Source organism: Bactrocera oleae, chromosome 3 (assembly GCF_042242935.1).
Source record: "Bactrocera oleae isolate idBacOlea1 chromosome 3, idBacOlea1, whole genome shotgun sequence".
Classification (NCBI taxonomy): Eukaryota; Metazoa; Arthropoda; class Insecta; order Diptera; family Tephritidae; genus Bactrocera; species Bactrocera oleae.
In genome coordinates this window covers 14319096-14346194 of record NC_091537.1, presented here as the reverse complement: position 1 = coordinate 14346194, position 27099 = coordinate 14319096, and the positions used below count along the sequence as shown (strand labels likewise).

The 27099-nt window shown below is 29.8% G+C and overlaps 1 protein-coding gene across 6 annotated transcripts in view; it reads right to left on the bottom strand.

Moving 5' to 3' along the window:
- Positions 1-1797: 1797 nt before the first annotated feature.
- The window catches only part of salm (spalt major), a 237684-nt gene continuing 212382 nt past the window's right edge, over positions 1798-27099 (bottom strand). For 3 of the 6 annotated variants that reach the window (XM_070107542.1, XM_070107543.1, XM_036368458.2), the window contains 4 exons: positions 10853-15373; positions 10420-10556; positions 9481-9561; positions 5997-7645 (listed from right to left, as the gene is read on the bottom strand). In XM_070107542.1, the coding sequence (XP_069963643.1) occupies positions 7616-7645; positions 9481-9561; positions 10420-10556; positions 10853-15245 (4641 nt within the window). In that variant the 5' untranslated portion in view covers positions 15246-15373 and the 3' untranslated portion in view covers positions 5997-7615. Of the gene's footprint in view, positions 2540-5996; positions 7646-9480; positions 9562-10419; positions 10557-10852; positions 15374-27099 lie in introns of those variants that run through there. The other 3 variants (XR_004977639.2, XM_036368460.2, XM_036368459.2) reach the window with 3 other exon arrangements.

Here is a 27099-nt window from a genome sequence, read left to right as displayed (position 1 = left end):
GTATACAGTGTTTTGACAGATTTAGAATTATTATTATATTATTGGCAGTTTCAAAGCTTGATTCAACTTTACATCTACAAAAAAAAATTTTAAAAATTTTGTTCTGTTATGAAAACATTTAGGTGGCAACATCAGAGAGTCTGCTTTGAATAAAATTTTTTAATATGCTTCGTATATTATCGTGTAATTTTGTTTTTTAGATTTTCTATATTTATGTATATAAAAATTTAAAAAGGGTTGCCAACCTTTTCCACTATAAATTATTTTCATTTTAAAATTTTTTACTCACGCTATTTTGCATACATTCAACCTACCTCTTATATAATTTGAAACATAATATTAAAAATTAAAAAAAAAATTGCAAGGTGGCAACTCCACAAAATAAATATTTTACTAAATTTTTCAAAATAGCTTTAGATTTGTTGAATTTTTGTTTTAAATATTTTATTAGTTTAAGGCATATGGCAACCTCTTTTTACTTTTTTCCCGCAATTTCTGCAATTTAATCATGAAATAAAAATATCAATATAAAAATTCTAAAAGCAGTTTATTGATGATGACCTTTTCAAAATATTTATGTTATACTCTCCGTTATTATGGTATAACGACGACAAACGGAATGCTTACCGCAAAAATGCGGTAGTAATTTCCACATGAGATATATTTGCTTTAGGATTCCAGCTAAAAGGGCTAGCAAATAATTATTTTCTAAGTTTCTTTCGTTGGTTGAAAAGGGGAGGCGCGTCAGTGCCAGACCGCAGCCTGCCACACTTAGGCCGTCATTAGGTCTATTGTGCTTACGGTTGGTTACCAAATTAAGCCTTATACAGCAACTCAGTGGATTTAGTAAAAGACCTCATTCTTTTCCACCACAGCTACCCAAATCTCTTAAATTGGCCATTGAGAGCAGTGGAATATGCCCCGTCTCATACGGCTGAAGTCTGAGCATTCGCATAGTTAATGTTCCAGCGTCTCATCATCCTCCGAGCATGCTCTGCATTCCGCCGAGACCACTGTTCCCATTTTATAAAGGTTGTGATCTTAAGCGTAGCTGCCCTGTAATGACCCATACAATATTACTTGGTTCGCTTTTTCTTCTTTACAACGATTAATAAAAAGCCGTTATTATAGGTCCAGTTGTGGCTTAGACAAAAAAAAAACCGACAATAAATTTCTTATAATAAGAAAATCCTCTCTTCGAGGATTGATTTTGATTTTTTATGAAACTTGCATATTTCAATTAAATCCTTCTTGAACTACTTTTATGACGCAATTTTGTGGGCTTCTTCAGCCTCAGCTGAGTTTCAACTAGGGCTTCAGCAAATCGGTATACATTTTATAACACAAACATTTTTTTTATGGCGAATCCAGAAATCGGCGACAAGCGGCTTCGACAATTTATGCATTTTCCATATTTTTGCATCCTTCGCCTGAATGTAGGCAACACTTTCATATCTAACCCTTGCAGTTACACTAGGGCTTATCGACAGTGCTATAAAAATTAATTTTTGGGTTATAAGAGACATACAGCCGGGCGAAAAAGTTGCAAAGAAAGCATCTGTATAAATATTTTTCAACACATTTCATATACTGCGCCTAAGCGTAGGCAACATATTTGATGAATACTTATCCAACTATTTTTTTCACTTTCTAACGGTAACAAACTATCTGAAGTTCGCTTAAGCTCGGCTAAAATTCACAAATTTTTGCTCAGCTCAGCGTTTACCGTTGCCCATTTCCATAAAATAAAAAGTCTTTAAATTTATTTTTTTTTAATTTAAATTTTTCTTTGTGTATTTGTGTATATATATTCATTTATATTTATTATACCTGTTTATATCTTTTGCACTTAGTCTAAATCAATTTTTACACATTTATCAATATTTTCTTTTATATGTATAGTAAGCCCGTATGTTAATGTACTTGTTTTTCATTACTAATAAATTACTTATACTAACTGTTACATAAATACATAATAATTAATTACACATACAAACTACATACAAAGTGTTAAATTTATATTTATATATATACTCTTTTAGTATATATATATTTTTTTTTAACAAACTTTCCACATTTCAACTTTACAGTATTCAAAATTTTCCAAGATCTTGCGATTTGAGGTTTTCGAAAATATTGTTTATATTATATATAGTTTTTGAAAAATAAAATTTTTTAAAATTTCTGCAAAATGTTTTTGTGGTTTTGGTTTTGGTTTTTTTGATTTGCTTTCCTGCCAACTGCTTGTTTTGTGTTGTTTTGAATTTTTTTTTTAATATTTTGATTTTTCAAATACTTTTTTATGCAATTTTGCTGCATAAATTCAGAAATGTTAATTTTTTAATTTTTTTAATTTATTTTTTATGTTTTTTGCATTTTTGTTCTTACCGTTTATATGCTCTTCTTACCGCTTTTTAGTGTAATATCACAAATTTATTTTTTTTCTTCTTTTGCTTTCATTTTTCTCTTTGATTTTCTTCTTTACAGTTTACCGCTAATTTTCTTTTGTTTAACTTAGGCTATGAAAATCCTTTGTAAGCTAAAATAAATATTTACTAATTAATTAAAATTAATTAATTTTCATATTTTACATTAATAGGAAACGTGTGTCTGGCTATAATTTACAAAAACAAAAGCAAACATATTTTTTTACTTGTCAATTTTAATTTAATTTTTAATTTTTTCTTATATAAATTCATTTATTCACTATAAATATGTTCTACTGTGAATTTTCACATTTAACTGTATATATACAGACTTATATACCATATATACATACATATGTATGTATATGCTGCTTTGAATGGTTTCTCGCATGTAGATGAATTTCGCTCATTTTTATTATTGCACAATTTGGTAAATCTTATTTGCTATTATTTCGAGTTTATTTTAATTAAAATTTTCCCCAGCATACGTGAACATATGTACATATATGTACTGCATGCTTATACACATATATTGTTATGTGAGCGTAGATATGCATTTGTATAAAATAACTTTTACGTAAGTCACCGTTATTTATTATATACGCGTGTATGTTGGTAAAGCATAAAACGGCATTTATTGCATACAAATTGATTATGATTTGACCCCACACATTTATTATCATGCAATTTAATTTTCTTCTATTATTTATAAACAATTTTTTATTATCTTTTCGGAAATTGTATTTATGCTATAAAAATTGTTTACGACTGAAATGTATAATTTTCCAATATTTAGATCTATTTTTTTATATTTTTTTGTACAGAAAATTTTTTATTGTGGACTGGTGTTAAGTTGTTGGCGGTGAACGGTTGGCGTTTAAAAAATTATTAATTGCAAAAAAGTTATAATTCGTTTGATTTTTAAAATTTTTTTAATTAAAACCAATTTTACTGGTAATTTGAATAAATTTTTGCTGATAATAGAAATTTTCTTTTGCGAAAGTAAAATGTAGCATTTTGCTTCCATACAGATTATATAGATATTTGGTGATTTATTATTTTGTTTCAAAATTTTCTGTAACTTTATGTATTTGAAATTTTGATTGTGTTATTAATTGCGTATATTCGTATGTTATTTTAGATTTTATTGTGTTAAGTTAAGTTATGGTTTTTATGTTAAGTTATGTTGTGTTATGTTAAGTTACGTTAAGTTATGTTATGTTACGTTATGTTATGTCAACGTATAGCAACAAATTTTTTGTACTTAGCTGTAAAGTTATACACTCGAATATTGTTTTATGTTATCTTAAGTTAAGTTACGGATTTTATGTTAAGTTTTATTGCGTTAGGTTATGATTTTTATGTTAAATTTCGTTGTGTTATGTTATGTCAACAATTTTGCAAAGTTATACAATCGAATATTGTTTTATGTTATATTAAGTCAAGTCAAGTTATAGTTTATGTTACGTTAAGTTTTTGTATGAAATTATATAATATTAATTTTGCTCTGTCATTTTTTGTTGCTTTAGTATATGCAACCATTCGTATATTATTTTGAGTTAGGTTAGGTTACGTTAAGTTATGTTATGTTACGTTAAGTAATGTGAAGTCATATTAAAGTATGTTTCGCTCTGCAACTTATATTTTATAACTTTATGTTATTTTGTGGTGTTTGTTGTAGTGGCTTAGGTTATTTATAATGGGTGATACGAATAGAGCTACTTTTTTCACAATCTTTAAAAAAATAAATTCCAAGGAATGTTCTTTCGAATGATAACGTTGCCCTTTATATATGATTTGTCTGTGTTTTTTTTTCTTTAAAAAAGTAGGGAACCTCGAAATGGATCACCTTATATAAAATAAATAGTTTATATTTTTTTGGTAAATTATATTTTAATATATTTTTAAATTTAATTTTTAGTTAGTTTTTTTTTGTGTTTTGTAGAATTTATTTATTTATTTATTTGGTATTGTAATTTATTTAATTTTATTATTTAGTATTTTATTTTATTTCAATACAGTTACATAAATACATATATAGCCGTATTTTAAAAGATATTCTGTGATATAAAATGTTTGGCTTTATTTATTAATTATTATTTTTTTATATAATTTTTAAAATAATTATAATTTTTTTATTTTTTGTCTATTATTAAATTTGAAATTATTTTTATTCTATTTTTTCATTTTTTTATTATTATTCATTTAATTATTTTTTTGTATTATATTATTCAAATTTTATTTGTTTCCTTAAACGTTTTAATATATTTTTAATTAGTTTAAACAAACTAAATATATGTATGCATTATTTTTTTTAGTTATTAGTTTTTATTATTTTTAATATTATTATTACTTTTTAAAAATATTTAATTTTTATTTTTTATTTTAATTCCATTTTGTTAAGTTTTTCTTTACTTTATTTATTGTTTCTTTTGAATTTAGGAAGTCGATTTAATTTATTATTTTTATGTAGTATTTAAAGTTTTATTTATTTATTTTTATTATTATGAAATTGAATTTTACTTGTTTTTTTGTATTTTTAACTTATTTTAGTATAACTTTTTTTTATTTTAACATAATTCTACAAATTGTTCTTGTGTCCTGTTTCTTTTTAATTATTAGTTTTTATTATCATTAATATTATTATTTTAATAATTAAGTTTTTATTACTATTAATATTATTATTATTTTTAAAATATTTAATTTTTGTTTAAATTCCATTTTGTTAAATTTTGATTTACTCTATTGGTTGTTTGTTTTGAATTTGGTGAGGTTGATTTAATTATATTATTTTTACATAGTTTTTAAAATGTTTTATTTTTTTAATTAGAATTTGAATTTGATTCGTTTTTTGTACTTTTTAACTTATTTTACTTTTGTTACTATAATTTTTTTTATTTGTTTTAATTTTAGAAATTATTTTAATTTTCTTAATTATTAGCATTTTTATTTATTTTAATTAGTTTTAAATTTTTTTTTTTGTTATTAGTTTTTATTATTATTAATATTAGTATTCTCATCTTTTTTTATATTTTAATTTTAATTATTATTAATATTATTATTATTTTTAAAATATTTAATTTTTATTTTTTATTATAATTCCATTTTGTTAAAGTTTTATTTTCATTATTTGTTTGTTTCGAATTTCGTGTAGTTGATTTTATTTTTTTTTCTGATATTAATAATATGTAGTATTTTAATTTCTTAATTTTTTTTGTTTTGAATTTCAATTTTACTTGTTTTTTAGTATTTTTTAACTTATTTTACGTTTATTGCTATTATTTTTTTATTTAATATAATTTTAAAAATTATTTCTATATATTTTATTTATTTATTTATATTTTATTTATTTATTTGTATTTTTTTAATTAATTTATATTTTTTATTTATTTATATTTTTTTCTATTTTTATATTTTTTTATTTATTTATACTTTTTTGTTTATTTTTATTTGAATTTCAATTTAATTAAATTTTTTGTGTTTTTATTTGCTTTCATTGTGGTTATTTTTAATATAATAATTTTTTTTTCAATTTACTTTATTATGATTATTTTTCTTTTATTATTATTTTTTATTTTTTTTTCTTAAAATTTTTTAACTTTTTAATTGTTAGTAAACTTAATTTTAAATGAAATCAGTATTTTTGCAGTAAGCAATTGGCTTTTTCACCGCGCCACCGCCACAATAGTTTCTATTTCTTCTTACCGTTATTGGTGTTGTAGTGCTACATCTGTTTTATGATAGTTTTGCTTATATTTTCTTGCAGTACAGTTCTTAAGTATTTGAAAACTATTTTTATGTTTTCAATTATTTGTATATATTGAAAACAAAAAACAAAAAAAGAAGTGTTCTTCGAGGACCAATGCTTCAAAAACGAAATGAACTATTAATTGCGGCAAACTATGTATGTACATGTATGTACATGTATATAATATATACATATATATATTCGTATGTCTTTGGATAACAACAGAACACGCGCAATAAAACGATAAAAAAATATTTAAAAAAAAATCACAAACGAACAGAAAAATGCGGCCATTAAAAATCGTCAATAAAACTACAAATGTTAAAGAGTTCGCTCGCACAGCAAATGGAAATGAAAATGAAATTGAAAAATGAATGAATGAAGTTAGGCGAGTGAACGGAGTGTTCGACAGCGCACCTGAAGCCAGCATTGCTGTTGTTGTTGTTGTTGTTTATGACTGTCGAAACTACGGACTAGGCAAAACATTTACACATTCGCTTCTTTAACAATTTGTTTGTTGTTGCTATTTTTGCAATATGAGGATCAAATATTCTATTGATCAATATATACATACATACACCATAAATGTGCTATTATATGCATATACACATAAGCATGCATATGCCTATATTTTTTTTTTGTAGCAACAATAATCGCCTAATACACAGTATTTTAATTGGCAGCGTTAATTTTCAATTTTGCAGATGCGCATTTGTTCGCTTTGTTCCTGCCTCGTTTTCATTTTTGTTTGTGTTACTTATTTAAACAAAAAATTATTATAATTTTTTATTGTTTTTTTTACAAATGCCAGAGCAGAAAAAATGAGTTCAGTCATCGTTTGATCGACATTCCAAACACATACATACATCTGTTAAATACAGTGTGCACACGTTGCATGGCATTAGCAAAGTGAACGCTGCAGTTCATTTCATTTTTGAAGCAGCTGTGCAAGCTCTATGCTGAGATCATTACTAAGCGATATAAACTTTCTTTAGTTTCTTAGCACCCCCCATATATGTTTATACATATGTATGTAGAATTTTTATATATTATTATATAATACATATATATTTATTTTTTTTGTCAAACACATACTACTACTCACAGTATCACTTTAGTACATACATACATATTTACATTGATGGCTCACACAAACCCTATATACATACAAACATACATAACGGATTATCACTTACGCATAGTACTGCTCGTAAATGTCAAAAAGCAGCCAAAACAACAAGACATATAAACATAGTGTAGACGCCGCTGCTAGTAGCACCTTATTTGTTTAGCTTACTCGGTTTTTTTGTTTTTTACATTTTCAAGCTTCTAGTTATCTGCCAGCGTTCGAACTTGTTACTTCAAATTCTTTGTTTTCTGCTTCTTCTTGGTTTGTTATTCATGTAGCCAGCGCTACTATGTTTCTACTGCAATGGTCTCACTACTCGTAGCCGTCTTTGCAGCCACTCATCTGTAAAGAGTAAAAAAAAAGTAACGGAAATGTAAGTGAGTGCGTTTGTTAAAAGGCATAAATATATGCTATTTATAAGTGTATAAGTGTATATGTATGTGTGTAAAATATGATTAAATGCTTAGTTGAACAAAGAGGTCAGGAGGAACTAAAATTAATTGAAATATTCTGCAGCAAAATGAAATTAAAATATAAGTATGAGTGGTTAGAAGGGATGCTTGTGCGGTTTTCTTAAATGAGAAAGCACCTTAAAAAATAATGTAGAAACAAAATTAAAAAAAAAATTAATTCAAAATTTAAATCAATTTAAAAAAATTTTAAAAATTAAAACGAAAATAATTTAGAAAACAAATGTAAAATAAATTAGAAAAAATAAAAAACAAATTTTATTAAAATTTTTATATAATAAAAATTAGCTGTAATTGAAGTTTTGAAAAGGAAATACATATGTCGTAACCGTGAAAAAATTAAAAATTTAAAATAAACTAAGTTAAAAAAATGTTTTAAAAAAAAAATTTACAAATTAAAAACAAAAATAATTTAGAAAAAAAGTTTAAAAATTAAAAAAAAATTGGAAGAATAAAATTTTTTAAAAAATTAAAAATAATTTTTTTTTTAAACTGTTATTTAAATTTTTTTTATATAATAAAAGATAACTGTTATTTAAATTTTTTTTATATAATAAAAGTTAACTGTTAAAAGTTTAAAAATTTTAAAAATTAGGAAAAATAAAATTTTTTAAATAATTTAAAAAAATTAAAAATAATTTTTTTTAAACTGTTATTTAAATTTTTTTTATATAATAAAAATTGAAATTTCGGATGTGAAATATGAGTGGTAACCGTGACAAAATGAATAGCGTAAAAAATAATAGCAAAGGAATTCATACATATGTACATACATCAACTTCATGATATGGACAGAATTACTATACAATTAATAACGATGTCTGCAATAAGCAGAATTTCGAAATTCGAAGGCAAATATTGCTATTTTGGATTTGGATTAGCAAAAACAGAGGGATGACAGTTCTACTTATGACTCAATCTCTTGAAAAAATTGGTTTGGTCTAATACTCAGCCGACTTTGGTACAGTGTAATCGCTAAATACCGTTTTTGTTTTCCATAAAACGATCCAACTCCATAATTATTTATAACTATAATTATTGCTCGTAAGGTCTATATACTCTAATGGAGTATGCAAAGGGTTAAAGGGGCGTATTTTTAAATATGGGTGGTTAATTGATGTAACTAAAAATTAAAATTACAATTTTTGGCCCGACTGTAAAATTTTGCTGGAAACTTTTCTCTGTAATTTTTTTTTTTCAAAAACGTATCCTTTTCAAAATTCTATATAATAAAAATCAACGCTGACAAGCTTTTAATTTTTGACAGAAGCTCACATAAATGGGTACAAGAAGGCCCTAGTTGCATATTTTAGAATGGTATAGTCTTTTGTTTTTTCATGCCTTTAGATGCCTTTCATATTATTTATACTTTGAATCTTAGAGAAAATTTGTTGTTCGAGGAATTTATGGTATAAAAAACGTTAACCTTCTAGCGCCCGTTCGAGCTGATTTTATTCAAAAAAATAAGAGTGATCGAAATGATTCTTCGATATGGAAGCCAGTGGGTTAAAAATCACCCTGAAATTTTAAAAATTTGGCTTCAATGTGGAATTGAATCGGTTAAAAATGCTTATTAGATTAGCTATTATTCTTTTTATTAATATTTGAATCAATAAAAACGTCATAATGAAATTTTGTAGTGTAATATGTTAATAACACTCATCTATAATGTACGATATATTTTGAGTGTAGTATTGGAACACTTACATACTTTACGGCACGATTCCGAAAGGTTTCCTGCTCCATATCCCGTATTTTATGTGTCAGCATATGTTGTTTGAGGTTGCCCTGTTGAAGAGAAGAGAGAAAAATATAAATGTTGGTAAATAAAACTAAAAACAAAAAAGATATATAATATATTAATATATAATGCGGTTACATATACAGTAATGAAACCAAAGAATTTTTTAATATTAAATTATGCATTGATTTTTTCACATTTCGATGTTTTGATAAAAAATATATATATAATATATTAAATTATAAATATACATAAATTTAGTATATGATTTTTTTTTGTTTTAAAGTTAAAATTTTAAATTTAAATAATTTGTTTAATTTTATATATATATTTTTATCTTTCAATTGTAATAATTTACGTAATTTTAAAAAAAGTTTATATTTTTAACTGAATTATTTAATTAATTTAAATTAAAATATCTTTCGTTAAGTTTAAGAAATTAACTAAATTTTAATTATTTTTTATTGTTAATTTTTATATACATATATTATTGCTACGGCTTTCAATCTATTTTTTTAAATTAATATTTTTCTTATAAAATTTTAAAATTTTTGTTCTATTTTTTCCCAAATTTTTTTTTAACTAAAAAAATTTTTTTTTTTGCTTTTTTAATTTTTTAAATTTTTCTTTTTAATTTTTAATATTGTTTTTTTGCTTATTTATTTATTTTTTTTTTTAACATATCTCTAATTTATTCTTTTTAATATTTTACGGCTTTAAATCTTTCTTTTTATCAAATTAAATATTATAAAATCAGTTTTTTCTTAATTTTTTAAATTTTTTTTAATTTTAAAATTTTTTATTTTGCTTTTTTAATTTTTTACATTATTTTTATATTTTTTTACACATTTTTAATTTTTTTTTTTTTAATTTTTTGTACATTTAATCAAATTTTTCGAACTCACCTTTGTGGTAAAACCGCGATCACAGATGGTACACTTGAATGGTCGCTCCTTGGTGTGGCTGCGATAGTGTATTTCTAGAGCTGAATGACAGGGGAATGTTTTGAAACAGATGCCGCAGGTGGTGCTTCCTCGCACGCCTACAAAGCGAAATTTTTTCGCAAACAAAGAAAATTGAAAACGCATTAAAATCGTGCCAACGGTTAAGTAATATCTTCAATTTCAAAGCAAATCAAGTGAAATCTGCATTTATTTAATTAAAAAGCTGTAGCCAATGAATAGAAATTTATGGCTATAAAATAACCAGCGGCGCATGCGCAACAGACCATAACTAAACCATTAATTTATAATATTAAAATCGAATCGCAACTAACAAAATTTAGGTCAAACAAGAAATTACAAACACAACTATATATTCATATATAAGCAAACTCACCGGAAAGTGCAAGTGGATTGAACGGTGCCGCCGGCATTACCGATTGCGCAATCGTATTCATAGCGGAGCACATCGTTTGCGCTGTGGCCGGCGGGAAAAGCGGCAAATTCGGAAACATGCCAAACGGCGGGCGCGCAGCAACCAATGGATTGGGTGGTTGTGGTCCTTGTGGTGGCATAGCACCGGTTGGTTGTTGTTGTTGCGCTGCTGCAGCTGCTGCTGCCGCCGCCGCTGCTTGCTGGTGTTGCTGTTGCAGGTGATGCGCCAGATGTGGCGACGGTGGCAATGGCAGCTGATGCGGTGAATGCGCCGATGCATGCGTGTCTTGCTGTTGTTGTTGCTGCTGCTGGTGGTGGTGTTGGCGTAAGTGATGCTGATGTGCCGCATGTTCCTGTTTTATTTGATGTTCGCGACGCAATTGCTCGGCATGCATAGCGACGGCATGCTGTTGCAATTGCTGATGATGATGTTGCGCTTGCGCTTGAGCGTGCGCTGCTGCCGCCGCGACTGCTTGTTGTTGCATTAGCTGTTGATGCTGCTGTTGCAGGTGATGATGCAACACTGGTGGCAGACAATCGACTGCTGACGTTGGCACCAATGGTGAGGTGAGCGTAGCAGCAGGACTCGTTTGTGGCTTTTGTGTGGACGTTGGATTTGGACTTCTAGTGACGCTACTATTGGCGCTACTGTTGCGCTGCGACGGTGATGTGGGCGATTTGTGACCACTTGCAGACAGTGTCGCCGTCGGTGCTGGTGAGTGGGAGCTACTTTTGGCGTGCGTTGGCATGGCGCGCGGTGTGAGATCGAGTGCGCCTTGCGAGGCCTCAGACATGGAGCGCGCGGGTGAACTGTTACGCGTGGAACTGTGGCGCGGCGCAGAGTTGGGACTGGTTGGCGCTGAGTTTACGGAATTCGCATTGCTGGCGGTTGAATGCGGACGTGGTGTGGTATTCACGACACCGGTAGCATCGATACGTAGCTTCTGCTCGAAGAGTAGACCTTTGAAGTCATCGCTAGAATGCGGCCGATCGCTCACATCCAAGTCATGCGCGCTGGACATGTGTTCGGACGACATGTCATCGTCATAGTCATCGCCGCAATCGATATTTTCATCCATATCACCTTGCGAAGACTCCGAACCGAGTCCGTTGTGTGGTCCTAAATGACCCATGGCAGCGCCGGCGCCAGGCATGGCACCGAAGTGAAAGGCCGCTGCTGCGAAGGGATTCATAAACGCGCCCGGCATCATCGATGGCGGTGGATCACGTATTTCAGCAGCTTGTATCTGTTCGGGTGTCAAATCGGTTGGCTCACCGGTATGCAGACGTATGTGCTGCTGCAGCACCAGCGCGTTCGAGTACTTCTTATGACAAACAGGACATTGGTGGAAGTTGCGCATGGGTGGCCGAATCTTATGCACAGCCATGTGAGTCTTTAGATTACCTTTTGTAGTGAAGGCGCGTCCACAAATACGACACTTGAAGGGCCGTTCGCCAGTATGTGTGCGGTAATGCATTTGCAAAGCGCTCTTACATGACAGCACACGATCACACACGACGCATTGGTTTGGGTCAGTCAATTTCTTGTTCTTCATTAGTTCCTTCAATTTCAGAGTCTCCGAAGTATTCGAAACTTCTATGAAATTCTCCCACGAGTTGTCATTGCTGTGTGGGCGTGGCAGCAGCGCCATCTCATGTTTGATTGGATTAAAGAATGGCGAGCGCTGCAGATGCGCAGGCGAGCGTATGGGCGAGTGATGTTCAGGTGAGAGATTTTTAGTAAAATTCAGCGGAAAACGTTCCGCAAAGAAGTCGTCGCGATGATGCAAAGATGGCGGCAGCTGTCCTGGTGTGGGTAGATGATCGAAATGATTATTCAAGCCGGATGAGGGATGCGGATGCATAGTAATAGGCGGCTGCGCTGGCTGCACAACCGGTGGCATTGCCAACGACTTTGAGGTGGGTGTTGGTGGTGTGAAAGGCGCGCTGGCGGACGTTTTTGTTGGCGTTGAAGCATTTACACGCGCAGGTGATGGTGTCAACTGTGCGTTTGGTGTTGCTGCACGTTCCAACTGTTCATCTTGTGAATCCGTGTCGATCCTTTCTTCTTTAATTTTTATACCCAGTGTTGGTGTTACGTCCTCCGTTGCAGCTACAACTACCGTGGTTTCTGCAGTAGACGCCACCGTCGTCGTTTGTTTGACTGTTTCTTCTTCTTCTTTTTCCTCCGTGACTTCAGTCTTCACTGTCAACTCCGGTGAGTTCGATGCCGATGACTTACGCAAATCAGTAGGCAAGTCTTGATTATGCTCTTTGGGTGCAGTCTGTGCCGTAGGCGCTTCAGCGCGTGACTCACTTACGGCAGTGGACAATTGGGGAAAGAACGGATTTGGAAAGCCGGCGTTACCTAATGACTTCAACAGCTCCATTGGCGGCCGATACAGTCCGGATAAGTGAGAAAAAGCGGCGCTTGGTGGGAAGGGTAGCGGCAACGACACTGGCGGCATCTGTTGTTGTGGCATTTGCTGTGGCAGCGCAGACGGTGTGTGTGAGGGCGAGCTATCCGGCGACATCTGGTCCAACAGCGGTGGATGAAATTTGTCCAAGTGCTCGGGTATTGGCGTAGCATTCATTGGCACATGCGGGAACTTGTGCGCGTGCCGCTGAAAGTGCACCTTCAGATTACCTTTGGTGGTGAAACGACTGCCGCAGACATTACACTTGAATGGCCGCTCACCGGTATGTGAGCGTATGTGTATTTGTAGCGCTGAATCGGAGCCGAACACCTTGCCACAGTAGCGGCAGCGATGCTTGAAGAACGGTTCATTCCGATTCTTGCCATCACCATTCTTATCCCTAAAGGCAAAGTCATCAGCCATATTGTTGGCAAGTATGCCCTGCGAGGCGGAGTCTAGCACCTCTTGCGCGCGCTTCTGCAGCATCTCCAGCGAATTTGGCTCGGGCAGATCATCGTGATTGGTAATTATGCTCGAACCGAGATCCGTACCGTAGGGCAGTGGCATATTTTCCATTTCCTTCAGCTTGCTCAATGCATCCATACCGGTGGGTATTTGTTCAGTCGCGCGTGCAGCGCTGAGATGTGCCGCCTCAATGCTTATGCGTCTGCTGGCCACAGCGTCAAAAGCATCAGTGTCATCTTCGCGCTTTCGCTTGAGTGACTCTGTAGCGTTTAGCACGTTGCCGCTAGTATTAGCTGAACTATTTGCCTGCTCGGTGGTGGCTGCTTCATCGCGCAACGGCACACCAGCATTGATGAGATGTTGACGCGCTTTAGCCTCGGCCATGCGCGCCTCCGCCTTCTGGCGCAATTCCATTTCCGCAATACGTTCCTCCTCTTCATATGTATCTTCCTCGCCATCTTCACGCTCTTCCTCCAACTCATCGCCGTCAACCACTTCACCATCACTTGCAGCTTTCGGCTGATTCATCGCCAATTGTGACTGCAATTGTTGAATGAGTTGTATTTGAAAGAGTTGTTGTTGCTGCAAATTGAACAACGCTTGCTGCAGGAAAGCCAACTGTTTCATTGCCGCATCATTATCACCGCCCTGTGCGCCATTCGCTATCGTCTTGGCCGCAAATTGCGCGATAGCCATTTGCATATTTTGTATGGCTTCCAGATTGACCGGCGCAGCGCCGAATGCGGCCGCGGCAGCAGCTTGTGGCAAACCGGCTGCGGCGGCAAGCGCGCTCGCAGTGGGCGTAAGCGTTGTAGCAGTGCTCTTCGCAATGTCATCTGCTTCGCTTGCGGCCGCGCCATTACTAACATCCATGCTGTTGGGATTTGTGAGCGCTGCGCTAGCTGACGCTAATTCCATGGCGCGTTGCTTTACAGCCAACTCTTCGGCAGTTTGCTGATCTTCATCTTCACCATCCACTTCTACTTCCTTATTATCTACCTCTATTAGTGTGGTGCGCTGCTTTGTCATCGTACCAGCCGATGCATAAAGCGTACTTTCCTCCATCTCCTCCGTTTCCATAGGTGTAGGCGCATCAAATTTATTATTGTTAGCCAAAACACCAGCGCTATCTAGCGGATATGTATTGTATGTTGGTGTACTGGCAGCGCTAATTGCCGACGCTGCGCTCGCTTCCACCATCGCCGACGCGGCCGCATCGGTAAGTTGTTTTAATTGTAGTAGGCGCTCTACGGGTGTTGCAACGCGCGCTTGTTCTAGTCGCGTTGGTGATACACCGGACATCATAGTATTATTGCTGTTGCTAGTGTTGTTGTGATTGTGATCTTCGGTCGCCTCGCTCATTGTTGTTGTACTTTGTTCAAGCGCATCCGCAGCGCTTTGTGTGCGATCTTGCACTTGTGCCGCAACGGACAAATCATTGCCAATTGCGCTATGTGTCGGCGTTGCAAGCATAACTGTGGGCAATGCTGTTGTTGCCGCTACTGCTGCACTTGTTGCTGTCGTTTCGGTATTGCTCGCCACGTCTTGACTGGCAATGGGCGAGCAGCAAGCACCATTCTCCTCCTGATCGCTCGACTCATCTGCGGATGCGGCGTGAAAATAACGTTGCAAAGGCGTAAAAAGAGAAAAAAGAAGAAAAGAAAACTGTTAAATTTAAAATAGAAAAATTGTACATAATATATGTTATATAGGCATATACAAGCGCGCTGTGGCAAACTATGTTAAAGCAGGTGTAAATGAGTGTCCCCACGGACATAAAACCTAACAAGCTGGAAAATGAGGTCCCTCAGCGTAGAGTATCGGCAAGACGAAAAGCGTGGCCACAAGCATTGAACAACAAGCTTAAAATACTGTCCGTTGCAACTGGGAGTCAATGCTACTGCTACTACTTACAGTCGCTGCTTGCCATCGCGTCACAACTACCGGCGGCTTGACTTCTTGACTCCACTGACAACGCGTCCGTGGCTGCCAAACCATTAGCTGATCGCTTCACGAGCCAACAGCTAACAAAGCGATTACAAGCAACTGACTTTCCTGTCCACTTGCGCTTCGCCATTTAATGAAGCAGCAGCATAGCTATGTAGCGGTTGTAAACAGAAGAATAAATAAAAAAAATCGCATGCGACAAAAAAAAACTAAGCTATCACACGCCTTTAATTGAGGAATATAAAAAAAGAAAACATACGTTTTTACGTTTTCTCTTCTGCTTTACATGGAAAATTGTTGCTTGTCGCTGGCTATGGCTTTGCTTTAACATTGACTCATCATAATCGTGCCATATTTATTTATTTATACATTTAATAAATTGTTGTGTTGCCGTTAATTAAGTATATGTCACAGTTAGCAATGCGCGCTGTGACTTTAAGCGGTGATTCTTATGAATCTTGAGCAAGTATTGTTGATCATGGGAATGTTGGCGGTACTTGTGAGCGAGCACAGTGGTTTAAGAGAATACAAAACGTATAAGGAAAAATTAATTTAATTTACAGAGAAATTAGTACGAAGTTGTGTAGAAAAACATTATATAAAGAAATTTAAAAAATAATAAAAAAAATGTTTAATTTATTAAAAAAATTGAAAAATAAAAATCTTTTTTTTAAATTAATTTTTAAATTTTATTTTAATATTGTTTAAATTTTGATTAAAAATTTTATAGTTATTTGAAAAATAGATGTAATAATTTTATTAACTAATAAATCTTTTTTTTAATATTTTGAACAAAAAATTTATATAGATTAAAAAATTTATAATAAAAAATTTCAAAACCATATTTTTATTAAATAATCAAAAATTATAATATATTATATGCAAAAAAATTGGGATATTAATAATACAATTTTTTTTTTTAAATAAATTTATTATTAAAGAAATTTAAAAAATATTAAAAAAAAAATTTGAAAACAATTTATATAGTATGTACAGTTAAAAAAGTGCAAAAAAGGATAATAAAAATGTTTAAAATTATATTTACGATTTTACAATACAAACATATACATATATATATATTGTAAGATATTATAAAAATTTAGAAAACAAACTTTAAAAATATTTTTTTTATTAATTAATAAAATAATTAAATCAATTTTTCAAATAACTATAAAATTTTTAATCAAAATTTAAACAATATTAAAATAAAATTTAAAAATTAATTAATTAAATTAAAATTAATTAATTACTTAAAAATTAATAAAAAATTAATTTGCTCATTAAATAAATAATTTTTCCTCGTTGTATTACCCTGCACTTCAAGCAAATAACCCACTATTTTACCGACAATTTATTCTTCATTTTTATCATTTCTGTTAGCTAAAGTAAGCGCTGAATAAGAAAAAAATATCAGCCACTTCTATTCTATTTATTATTTATTTATGTACGCTTGCGCGCTCATAGCATTTGGTGTGACTATACACCTGTTTGCTAACCCGCTAAGCCACTTGCCTGCTGTCAAGCGCGTTGGCTCGTTGCTTCGCCTAGGCCTGCCGCCTTGCAGCACAGCATGTTTGTCGCGCAGATTTGGCATTCGGCATGCGGTTGCAAGCACATTTCATAGCGCATAACCGGCATACACCGTGATCGCGCCATAATCGCATAAAAATCTTTCACTAATCCGAATGGCTGCTTTAGCAGAAGGCGAAGTCAAAGCATTGTAGTACAACAACAGCAACAATGATTATAGTAAAAAAAAACACTAAAGCTTGCTTAGAAGAAAAACTATGATAACAAAAACAACAATAACAAGCAGAAAAGTTTTGTTAAATGTTTGTTGTTGTTATTCTTTTTTACTTACATATATGTATATGTATAAATAAACCTATAACTCAATTGACGGCAATGTAAACAGTTGCTACTACCAGCTGTTGTATATTACTTGGAACAGTCACATACATACATACATACATACATATATACATACATAGAAATATACATATAAGCGTTATTTGGTAGAATATTAGCTTGCTGCAGCTACATCATTGATTTTGCTTTACTTTATTAGCAGAAATATTAAACTAGATATTCACATATGGTGGATACATGTATGTATATATAATATAACATAAGCAGAAAAAAATACTTTATAAAAAGTTAAAAAAAACTAAAAGAATTCAAAATTAAAATAAAACAAAATATATAACACTATAAATGCTTAAGAAAAAATTTTTAAAAAAATTTAAAAAAAATTAAAAAAATTTTGAAAAAATTATTTTTAAAAATTTTATTAAATTAATTAATTACGCTAATATTTGCACAGTTTGATTTTTGGCTTGTCTATGCATTATTCTGATTGCACCAATTTTTAAATCTAAATAAATCTAAATATTTATCATACATTTTTTCTCATTTAAGAAGATTAAAAAAACTTCCTACATCAAAATTTTTAGCGGTCATAAAATTCGCGATGATTTATGTATTTTTTAAAAGCGAATCAAGTGTATATGCATATATTCATACTTCGATATGTATATAACCCGCAACTTTATTTCCCCTTATGGTCAGTTAAGTTAAGAAGAATTCATACTTTATACTTTATCATTACTTGTATGCATATACATTTTCGATATAATGCAAATATTGACCTTCAAAATGTGATTGGCGTTTTATTATTAGATTTTTTTGATCATAAAAATTATATAAGCAGTTGGTATATATGTATATATATGAAAGTATATTCTTTGGTAAAAGGAAATGTGACAGTACTTTAAAAAAAAAATAATAATAAAAAAAATATTATAAATAATTTCGTAATATAAAAATTTTATTAAATACTAAAAAAAGGGTTACACATAAATTATTCCGTAATTCGTTCAAATAATATTTTAGTTTGACAGCAGGGAAAAAAGTTATTTCAAAAATATATGTATATTGAAAAGTTTAATATTATTATTTTTTATCAATTTTTTGTGACTGCATATATTTTTTTGTATTCCACAAGATGTTAAAAATAATTTGAAGATATTTGAAACAAATGTATGTTGAAACAAATTTGTCATTATTTTCTGTATACTCAACGAAATTAGAAAGAATTTGAAAAAAAAATAGAATGACTATCTTGTTAAAAAAAAATTGTTGTATTTTTTAAATATTTTTTCATCTTTTAAACTTATTTATTTTAATTTAGTTTCTTTGAGTTTTCAATAATTATTTCCAAAGAACATTAAAAACCTTTTTTGCAAAATTGGTGCTATTTAATTTTTGTTGTATTTTTTTTTTTTGTTTTGGTTTGTATCGTAAAATCTTAAAAATAATTTTAAACAGTTTTATTATCCTTTTTTGCACCTTTTCAACTGTACATATATAAATTGTATTCAAATTTTTTTTTAATATTTTTTAAATTTCTTTAATAATAAATTTTTTTTTATTTAAGTTTTGGAAAATTAATGCTTACAAAATAAGAAAAAATTTAATTTTGACATTTTAAAAATGTATTTATTACTGATAAAACTTTTGTATTTGTTAACTTAATTGCATAAATTATATTAACCTGCTAACTTTAATATTTATTTTTTACCTTTATATTAAATATTTTCATTATTATCATTTCTTTGCTAATTTTAATTTGTTTTTATTAAAATTTCGGTATTTTCCTTTTTATATATTATTAATTTAACATTTGTGAATTGATAAACTTTTTAAAAAAAAAAATTATTATTATTTAAATTTTTATGTTTATTATTTTTATTTATTAATATATGTATTTTAATTTCATTTATTTATTTTTTAAATTTTAACTTTTTTTAACTGAAATAATTTAATAATATATATTTTAATTTAATTTTTTTTTTAATTTTTATTAAAAAAAAATTTTTTTGTGTTTTAATATTTATTAAAATTTATATATATATATGTTATTATATTGTTAATTATATGTATACATATTTTAATTTAATTTTTTTTAATTTTTAATACAAATTTTTTTTTTGTTTTAATATTTATTAAAAATATTTTTTTTTTTGGTTCTAATTTTTATTAAAATTTTGTTTGGTTTTCATTTTAATTAAGCATTTTTTAATTTTTATTTTAATTTTTTTATTAAATTTATTTTTGAATTTAATTGTCATTCTTATGTTTTGTTTTGTTTATGTTTTTTTATCTCCATATTTTATATTTTAATTTTTTTTTTTACAAAAAGAAACTTTTAAAAATTTAGTGTTAAAAATAATAAAAAACTATATCTATATAACCTTTTTTCAGCTTTTAAATTTCCAAAATATTAGAATTTTGACAATTTCGCAAAGTTAGTGAAATAAGAATTTTCAATAAAACCGCATCCAGAATTATTAAAAATTTAGTTAGAACCAAGTACACACATATGAAGTATAAAAGTTAAATTTTATTTTGTAAATTTTTTCTCGAAAATTTGACACCACCCTTTACCGCATATACGTAAATAAATTTATTTCTGTATATATTTGCATTATTCGCTGATGTCTATTAGCTACCAAATACGGTTTAAACGTTATACGCCATAATTTTCGTACTTTAAACGTTATTTCTAAAAGAATTCGCTTTTAAATTTTATTGAACTTTGAGCACGTTAAAGTGTCACCATACATTTGAAAAGCAAACGCACACATAAACGTGTATGTATGTATGTATGTGTGTAAAAAGTCAGTACATAACAGCTCATATGCATATTAATAACCGTTGCACTCAGCAGACTTAAGACACTTCGGTTCGGCCCCATCGCTGCCACCGCCGCCAAAGGCAATATATGGAAAATATTTTTAAAATCAGACTATTTGTGCGAATAAAAATTGCCGTTAATGTGTAAATGATGCAAATTCACTTAAGAAGTAAAATTATAATGCATATAATTTATTTAAATTTGATATTTGAAACGCCGCCGCAACAAGCGTGTGACCAAATACTTGTATGGTGAGTGGGAATCGTTTGGCAGATGAAAAAAAAACAATATTAATAAAATCAAAATAAACCAAAACAAAATAAAATCAAAATAAATAAAATCAACAAAACAAAAGAAAAACACACTAAAACAGCAGCCACAACTCAGCTGTTCTCAAACAGGTTCAATGCACATTTCTGCTGCTAATTTTCCAATTTTTGCACAGCTATTTAATTTAATTGGCACTTCTTTTATTCTTTTTTTTTTTTTTTACAAATAAGTGTAATGAATTAACTCTGCAATAAGTTTGGCAATAAATAAATAAAATTTAAAGCGCAAATTCGACTAGTTAACCGAGTATGAAGTAGCTGTCAAGCAACTACTCGCTCGTGCTCAGTTTAATGTTCGACTAATTCTCGCTCTTGCGCACTGCAATGACGCTCGTTCCAGTTGAGCTACAACGTGTCGTGCTTTATTGCTGCTTAGCACTTCCTTTTACCAATAACAAGTGTTCTTTCTAATACAAAAATTCTAAAAAGTCAGCTCATCCTCAAGATCAGTGATCTTCAATGGCAATTAGACGTTTTTATTGTTGCACTTTGCACCTTATTCCTATTTTTTTTGTGCTATCGTTAAACATTTTTAGTAGTTAGATTGGTATCAGTTGCGGGCATTTTGTCATTAGCAGCTGCTTAGAAATGTGTTTTCTGTAACTATTGAAATTGCTTTTATTGCGCTAAATAGTTTTCGTCGATTATCGAATGATCAAGGCGACTGATCGCTAAAAGTTAATAGTTTACTACCGAAATTAGTGGTAAAATTGCAAATGGTGGTCAGAAATTATTTTCCATGATTTTAGTTTTCTTACAATCTGCACAGAGTGTATTAAGTTTGCCACAAAGTTTAAAACACACAGAAGGAAATATCGGAGACCTTATAAAGTTTATATATAAATAATCAGCGTGACGAGGTCACACACTCAGTTTTTGAGATATCAATTTGATATTCTTCCCACTTCTTTTTATGCCCAAAAAAACTACTCATTTGTCGAAATCTCCAATCTCACATCACTATAGCATATAGCTGCCATACAAACTGACCGATAAAAATGAAGTTTTTATATGGAAAACTTTTTTATGTGATAAGATAACTTCACAAAATTCGGCAGAATTTATTTTCTAAGGCAGCGCTATAATTTTCGCATAAATTGTTCAAATCCGACTACTATAGCATATAGCTGCCATACAAACTGACCAATCAAAATCAAGCTCTTGTATGAAGAACTTTTTTATTTGACGAGATATCTTCACGAAATTTGACATGGCTTATTACTCAAGGCAACGCTATAATCTGCGTACAAATTGTTAAAATCGGATCGCTATAGCATATAGCTGTCATACTAATTGCACCTGTAATACCCTTTGCGGTGTAACTGAATTTAAAGCTTTTCCTGTTATTTTTTTTTCACATAAAATATCATATCCATAAAACACACTGCATTATTTACTTATTTAAAGCTATACACCTACTTTTGGCATGCACTGTATAGTCTTGCAATACCTTATTAGCGTATCAACTAACAGCTAGCTGGTATGCACACCTCATTAACCTATCATATTTCTATATTCCAAATACAATATGACGCATTACTATATGCTTATGCAAATACGAAATGATTTATGAGGAAGGTCTAACTGCATTTTGCATATGTAAGTACATATGTATGTAGCCGAGTATATGCTATAATTATGCGATTAAAACAATACTGCACATTTTGCATGCAACGAACGGCCTCTATAGGACGTTTTAGTATTCCTATTCATATTCATACATATTTGTATTTATAATTATAATTGCAACAATTTCGCTGACTTTACAATAAACATACATATATGTATGTATATACATATTTACTATGTGTGAGAATGTACAATAAAAATGCAATTAGTTCACTTTAACATATTTCAAATGCAAATGCATAATTTTGCTAAGCAGCAAGGCATACAATGTATGCACATATAAGTATATATATAATATATATATATATGTATGTATATGTGTGTTATGTATGCTTCTAACACTCATAAGAGTGAATTAACTAAGTTTGATTGAATGATTAAATAGTGGCGGCGGACCTTTGTGTAATGGAGTAGGTCGAAAGCAGCAGTATATTGCACAAATAAACATATAACTATAAATATGCATAGATATATGTATATATGCAAATGCACGCAATAAAACTGTAAGTCAGTTTGAATGATCATATAAGTGAAATAAGTCTCGCTATGGCAATGATATTTAATTTTTGCATATTTTAGTGTTTAATAATGCATGTGGCATGAAAAATATGTGGCAACTGCAAATGCTATATTTTTTAATATTAAAAATTTAAAATTAAAAAAATTAAAATTAAAAAATGTGAAAATTAAAAAATTTGAAAATTAGAAAATTGAAAATTAAAAAACTGAATACTAAAAAATTAAAAATTATTTGAAATTAAAATTATTTAAAATTCGTATATTTACTAAATTTATAATTATTTTATATAATAAACTTATAAAAACGAAAATTAAAAAATTTAAAATTAAAAAATTAAAATTAAAAAATTGAAAATTAAAAAATTTAAGTTTAAAAATTAATTCAAATAAAAATTATTAAAAATTCGTATATTTTTCTTCAACGAATTTTAATGCAATTCACTTTTTTTACTTTTCGTAAATTACCACCACCTGCTACAGTCAAATTTGGCTTAATAAAATCGAATTCTCTAAACATTAATGTTTATTTAGCCGTTAAGCAAACAACAGCCAACGATTTATCTGCAGCTTTAGTAAAGGCAAAAAATAGATATATTTTTACTTTGATTTATTAATGCATAAATAATTTCATCATACGTTAAACAAGCGATTTTTAACTTTTTGTACGATTTTATACATTTTCTTATTATATTCTTATGGTTCGCTAATATTGTTTGCTATGCTTTGTTTTTCACTCGCTACAGCAAGCGCGTGCAGCGAAAATTAACATGTTACAAGTAAGAAAAAATTTTTAAAATTTTAAAATATTAGCATTAAGTAGAAGCACTGTCTTGTTGAGAGAAAAATTGGCATACAGAAAATTTATAGCTGACCAAACATGTGTGAAAATGTGTCTGAAAGCAGTGAAAAGTAGGATGCTATTAATGATAGACATACAAGTACAAAGATAGCAATATATGGTTGTGTTGCAGCTTAAAGGATTTTTTTGCTTTAAATACATATGTATATTCGGTCGCTATTTTTATATAGATTTTCTAAAAATTTAATTTTCAATATTTAAATCTATTTTTCATAAGCATACTTTTTGAAAATTTTTATTAAAAATATTTATTTAAAACATATGTTTTATGTCAAAAAAGCAAAATCAATACAAAAAACACACTAACTTATGTGTTAAATAATATTAACAAAAAACAAAAATAACTTGCATTTAAATTAAAATAAAGTGAACTACTAAATTCACAAAACAAGCACACGAAAATAAAATAACTATACTCGTACGTATGTATGTATATAATGCGTTTGCTTGCTACTTAACAAATTTGGAACGTGAGATCCACTTTCACAAGCCAAAACAATTTGTGTGCGAAATTGTTGATAGCAAGCAAATGTGACAAACGACAAAATGTAATTTTCTATATGTGTATGTACATATGTATGTATATAAGTGTAGATATGAGTACATATACTAAACATATATAAAATATATGTATATAAAATACGGTATTGTAAGTATTACATACACTTTGGGAATTTGTTGATATGTCTTGCTGAACTTTAACAGTTTTATCTTAATTTAATTATTGCCCAATTGCGCTTTAAACAGCATTTAGTTGACCATTAATGGCAATAAAATTCAAAAATTAAAATCAAATAGCTTTAGCAAAAAATAATGTTTAAAAAGTTTGGTAATTTACACAAAATTAATGTGTGAGTTAAATAATTAATTGTTGAAGCAATAGACATTTGTTTAATTTGTTTTAAATTTTTTTTTTGTTATATTTTATCTTAAATTGCAGATCTACATGTTTTCGATGAGCCATCATATGTGTGACGGACAATAAAATAATTAAATGATTATTTGCTTACCCTTGCATATACAACAGAAATTTACAGCACTACCTTAACATACATACATATATATATATAGACACTTACATACAAACATATATGTATATGTATATACATACAAGTCTTATTAGTTCTCAATTTAAAGTAGATAATTACTTAAGTGGCGCTACTTTACTCAATCTCATCGTCATAAACTCACAACACATGTTAGCAGAGAAAATAAATGTTAACGCTTGCAGTGTGTGTGTGCATCGCAAATTAATACCACAAATACGAATTAAATACATTTATCAGAAAAAATTTTTTATTTCCACGTGCAGAAATGTGCTACACAAAATTTATATATGTATGTAGATATTCCCCTACATATTTACTCAACCGCCACATTTTCTACGCTCTCATCACATTCGGGCTCATAAATTCGTTTGCGCTTAAGCCATGCGTAACAGCGCTATGTACGCTGCAATATACATATGCCTGCATGTATTTACATATTGGCGAGTACGAACGCTGCAATCTAACCAGCCAGTGGTGCTGCATAAGCACAGCACTGCCGAGCAGCTCAACCAACCAACGTCAACGAAATCGGCGAAGTCGACGCAAAGCACCACCAACGAGTAAACGCGCTCACCGTTGACCGTTAAACGAATGCACATAATTTTTCTTGTCATACGTTCGCACATTAATTTAATATTTCCTCATTTTAATTTCGATTTCGCAAATTTTCTCTAAGAACCTTCTCACATTTGATTCTGTATGTGCACGTGTGTTTGCATATGTGTGTTCGTGTTTGAATATCTACAATTTGCATGGACTTGGCGTTAATATAAAATAAATTTCGAAGAAGACAAATTGTTCCGCAAATCCAAAGTGGCGCAATTTATATGTATATGTATATAAATATATATATGCATGTATGTACATATGTATATAAACATAGCGTGTGAGCAAATTTGATCCGGTCTGGTACATACTAACTGCGCGGCATGCTCAGGAGCCTATTTTAAAGGCGATAATAAAGACTTGTATTAAAATACATAATGTAGTCCGGTTCAGTTTTGATCAGATAATATATTTCTATATATAATGTATTTTGCTGGCATATAGTTACAATCAAAACTTTTGCAAAGAAGAATTTTGATTAATTTTCCTCCATATTTATTTTAATGGCACCTTTCTAAACACCCCTTATATACATATATTTCAAATATTATACTCAAATGTGTTTGATATTATATATGTAGATTGGTTGGAGACCCTATAAAATATATAATGAAATAATCAGTATGACAAGCTGAGTCGGTTAAATCATGTCCGTCTGTCTGTATAACGCGAACTCGTCCCTCAGTTTTGGATTTATCGACCTGAACTTTTGCACACGTTCTTTTCTCCACAAAAATTAGTTGGAATCGCCGATATCCAACAACTATAGCATATTGCTGCCAAACAAACTGAACGATCGGAATCAAGTTCCTGTAATAAATCTTTTGTATTTGTGTACGGGTATAATAGCTTCGGTGCAACCGAAGTTAATGTTGTTTTCTTGTTTTTCTTTGCTTTCATTGCTTTTGTTGGTTTTGCGGCACCCACATCACGACCGGACTCTGGCGGATTGGCTGCTGTCGAAACGCAGATAACGTTATTATTCTTTATGACACAAAACAATTGGCAAACTATGAGCTTATGAGTATGTATGCACATACATACATATGTATATAAACATACTCGTTCATCTAAACAAATGTTTAGCAATGTTTGTGCATTATATTTAAGCCTTAAATTTATTGTGCGCTTTACACTTGCTTAATAAATAAGTATACTATTTCATATTTTGTTTTGCCAACAAATGTCTAATTAGTGGCTGATAATTTTGTTAAGTAATTTTTCACAATATTTATATAATATTTTGAACATGTCAGTTTCGAAAATCTGCAAAAAATAAATTATTTTTGATATTCTCAGAATTTTTTAAAATGATTTTATTTAAATTCATATTTTTAAATTTAGTTATTAAATAATTTTTAATTTTAATTAAATTTATATTTAATTAAATAAAAAATGCCTAACTTTTTTAAATCATTTTTTTTAAATTAAATATTTTTAAAAATGTTTTCTTTAAATATTTTTTTCAAATTACATATAATATTTAACCAAATGTTTTTTTTAAATAATTTTCAGAAAATTTTAGAACCTTTTAGATATAAGCTGTACAAATAAAATATTTTTAAATTATATAATTAATGAATTTCAACAAAAATTTATGAATAGTTAAATAAGTTATACCAAAATTTTTAAAATTTATTTTTACAAATTAAATAGTTTTTAACTTAATTTTTAAAGATTTTTAAAAAAATTT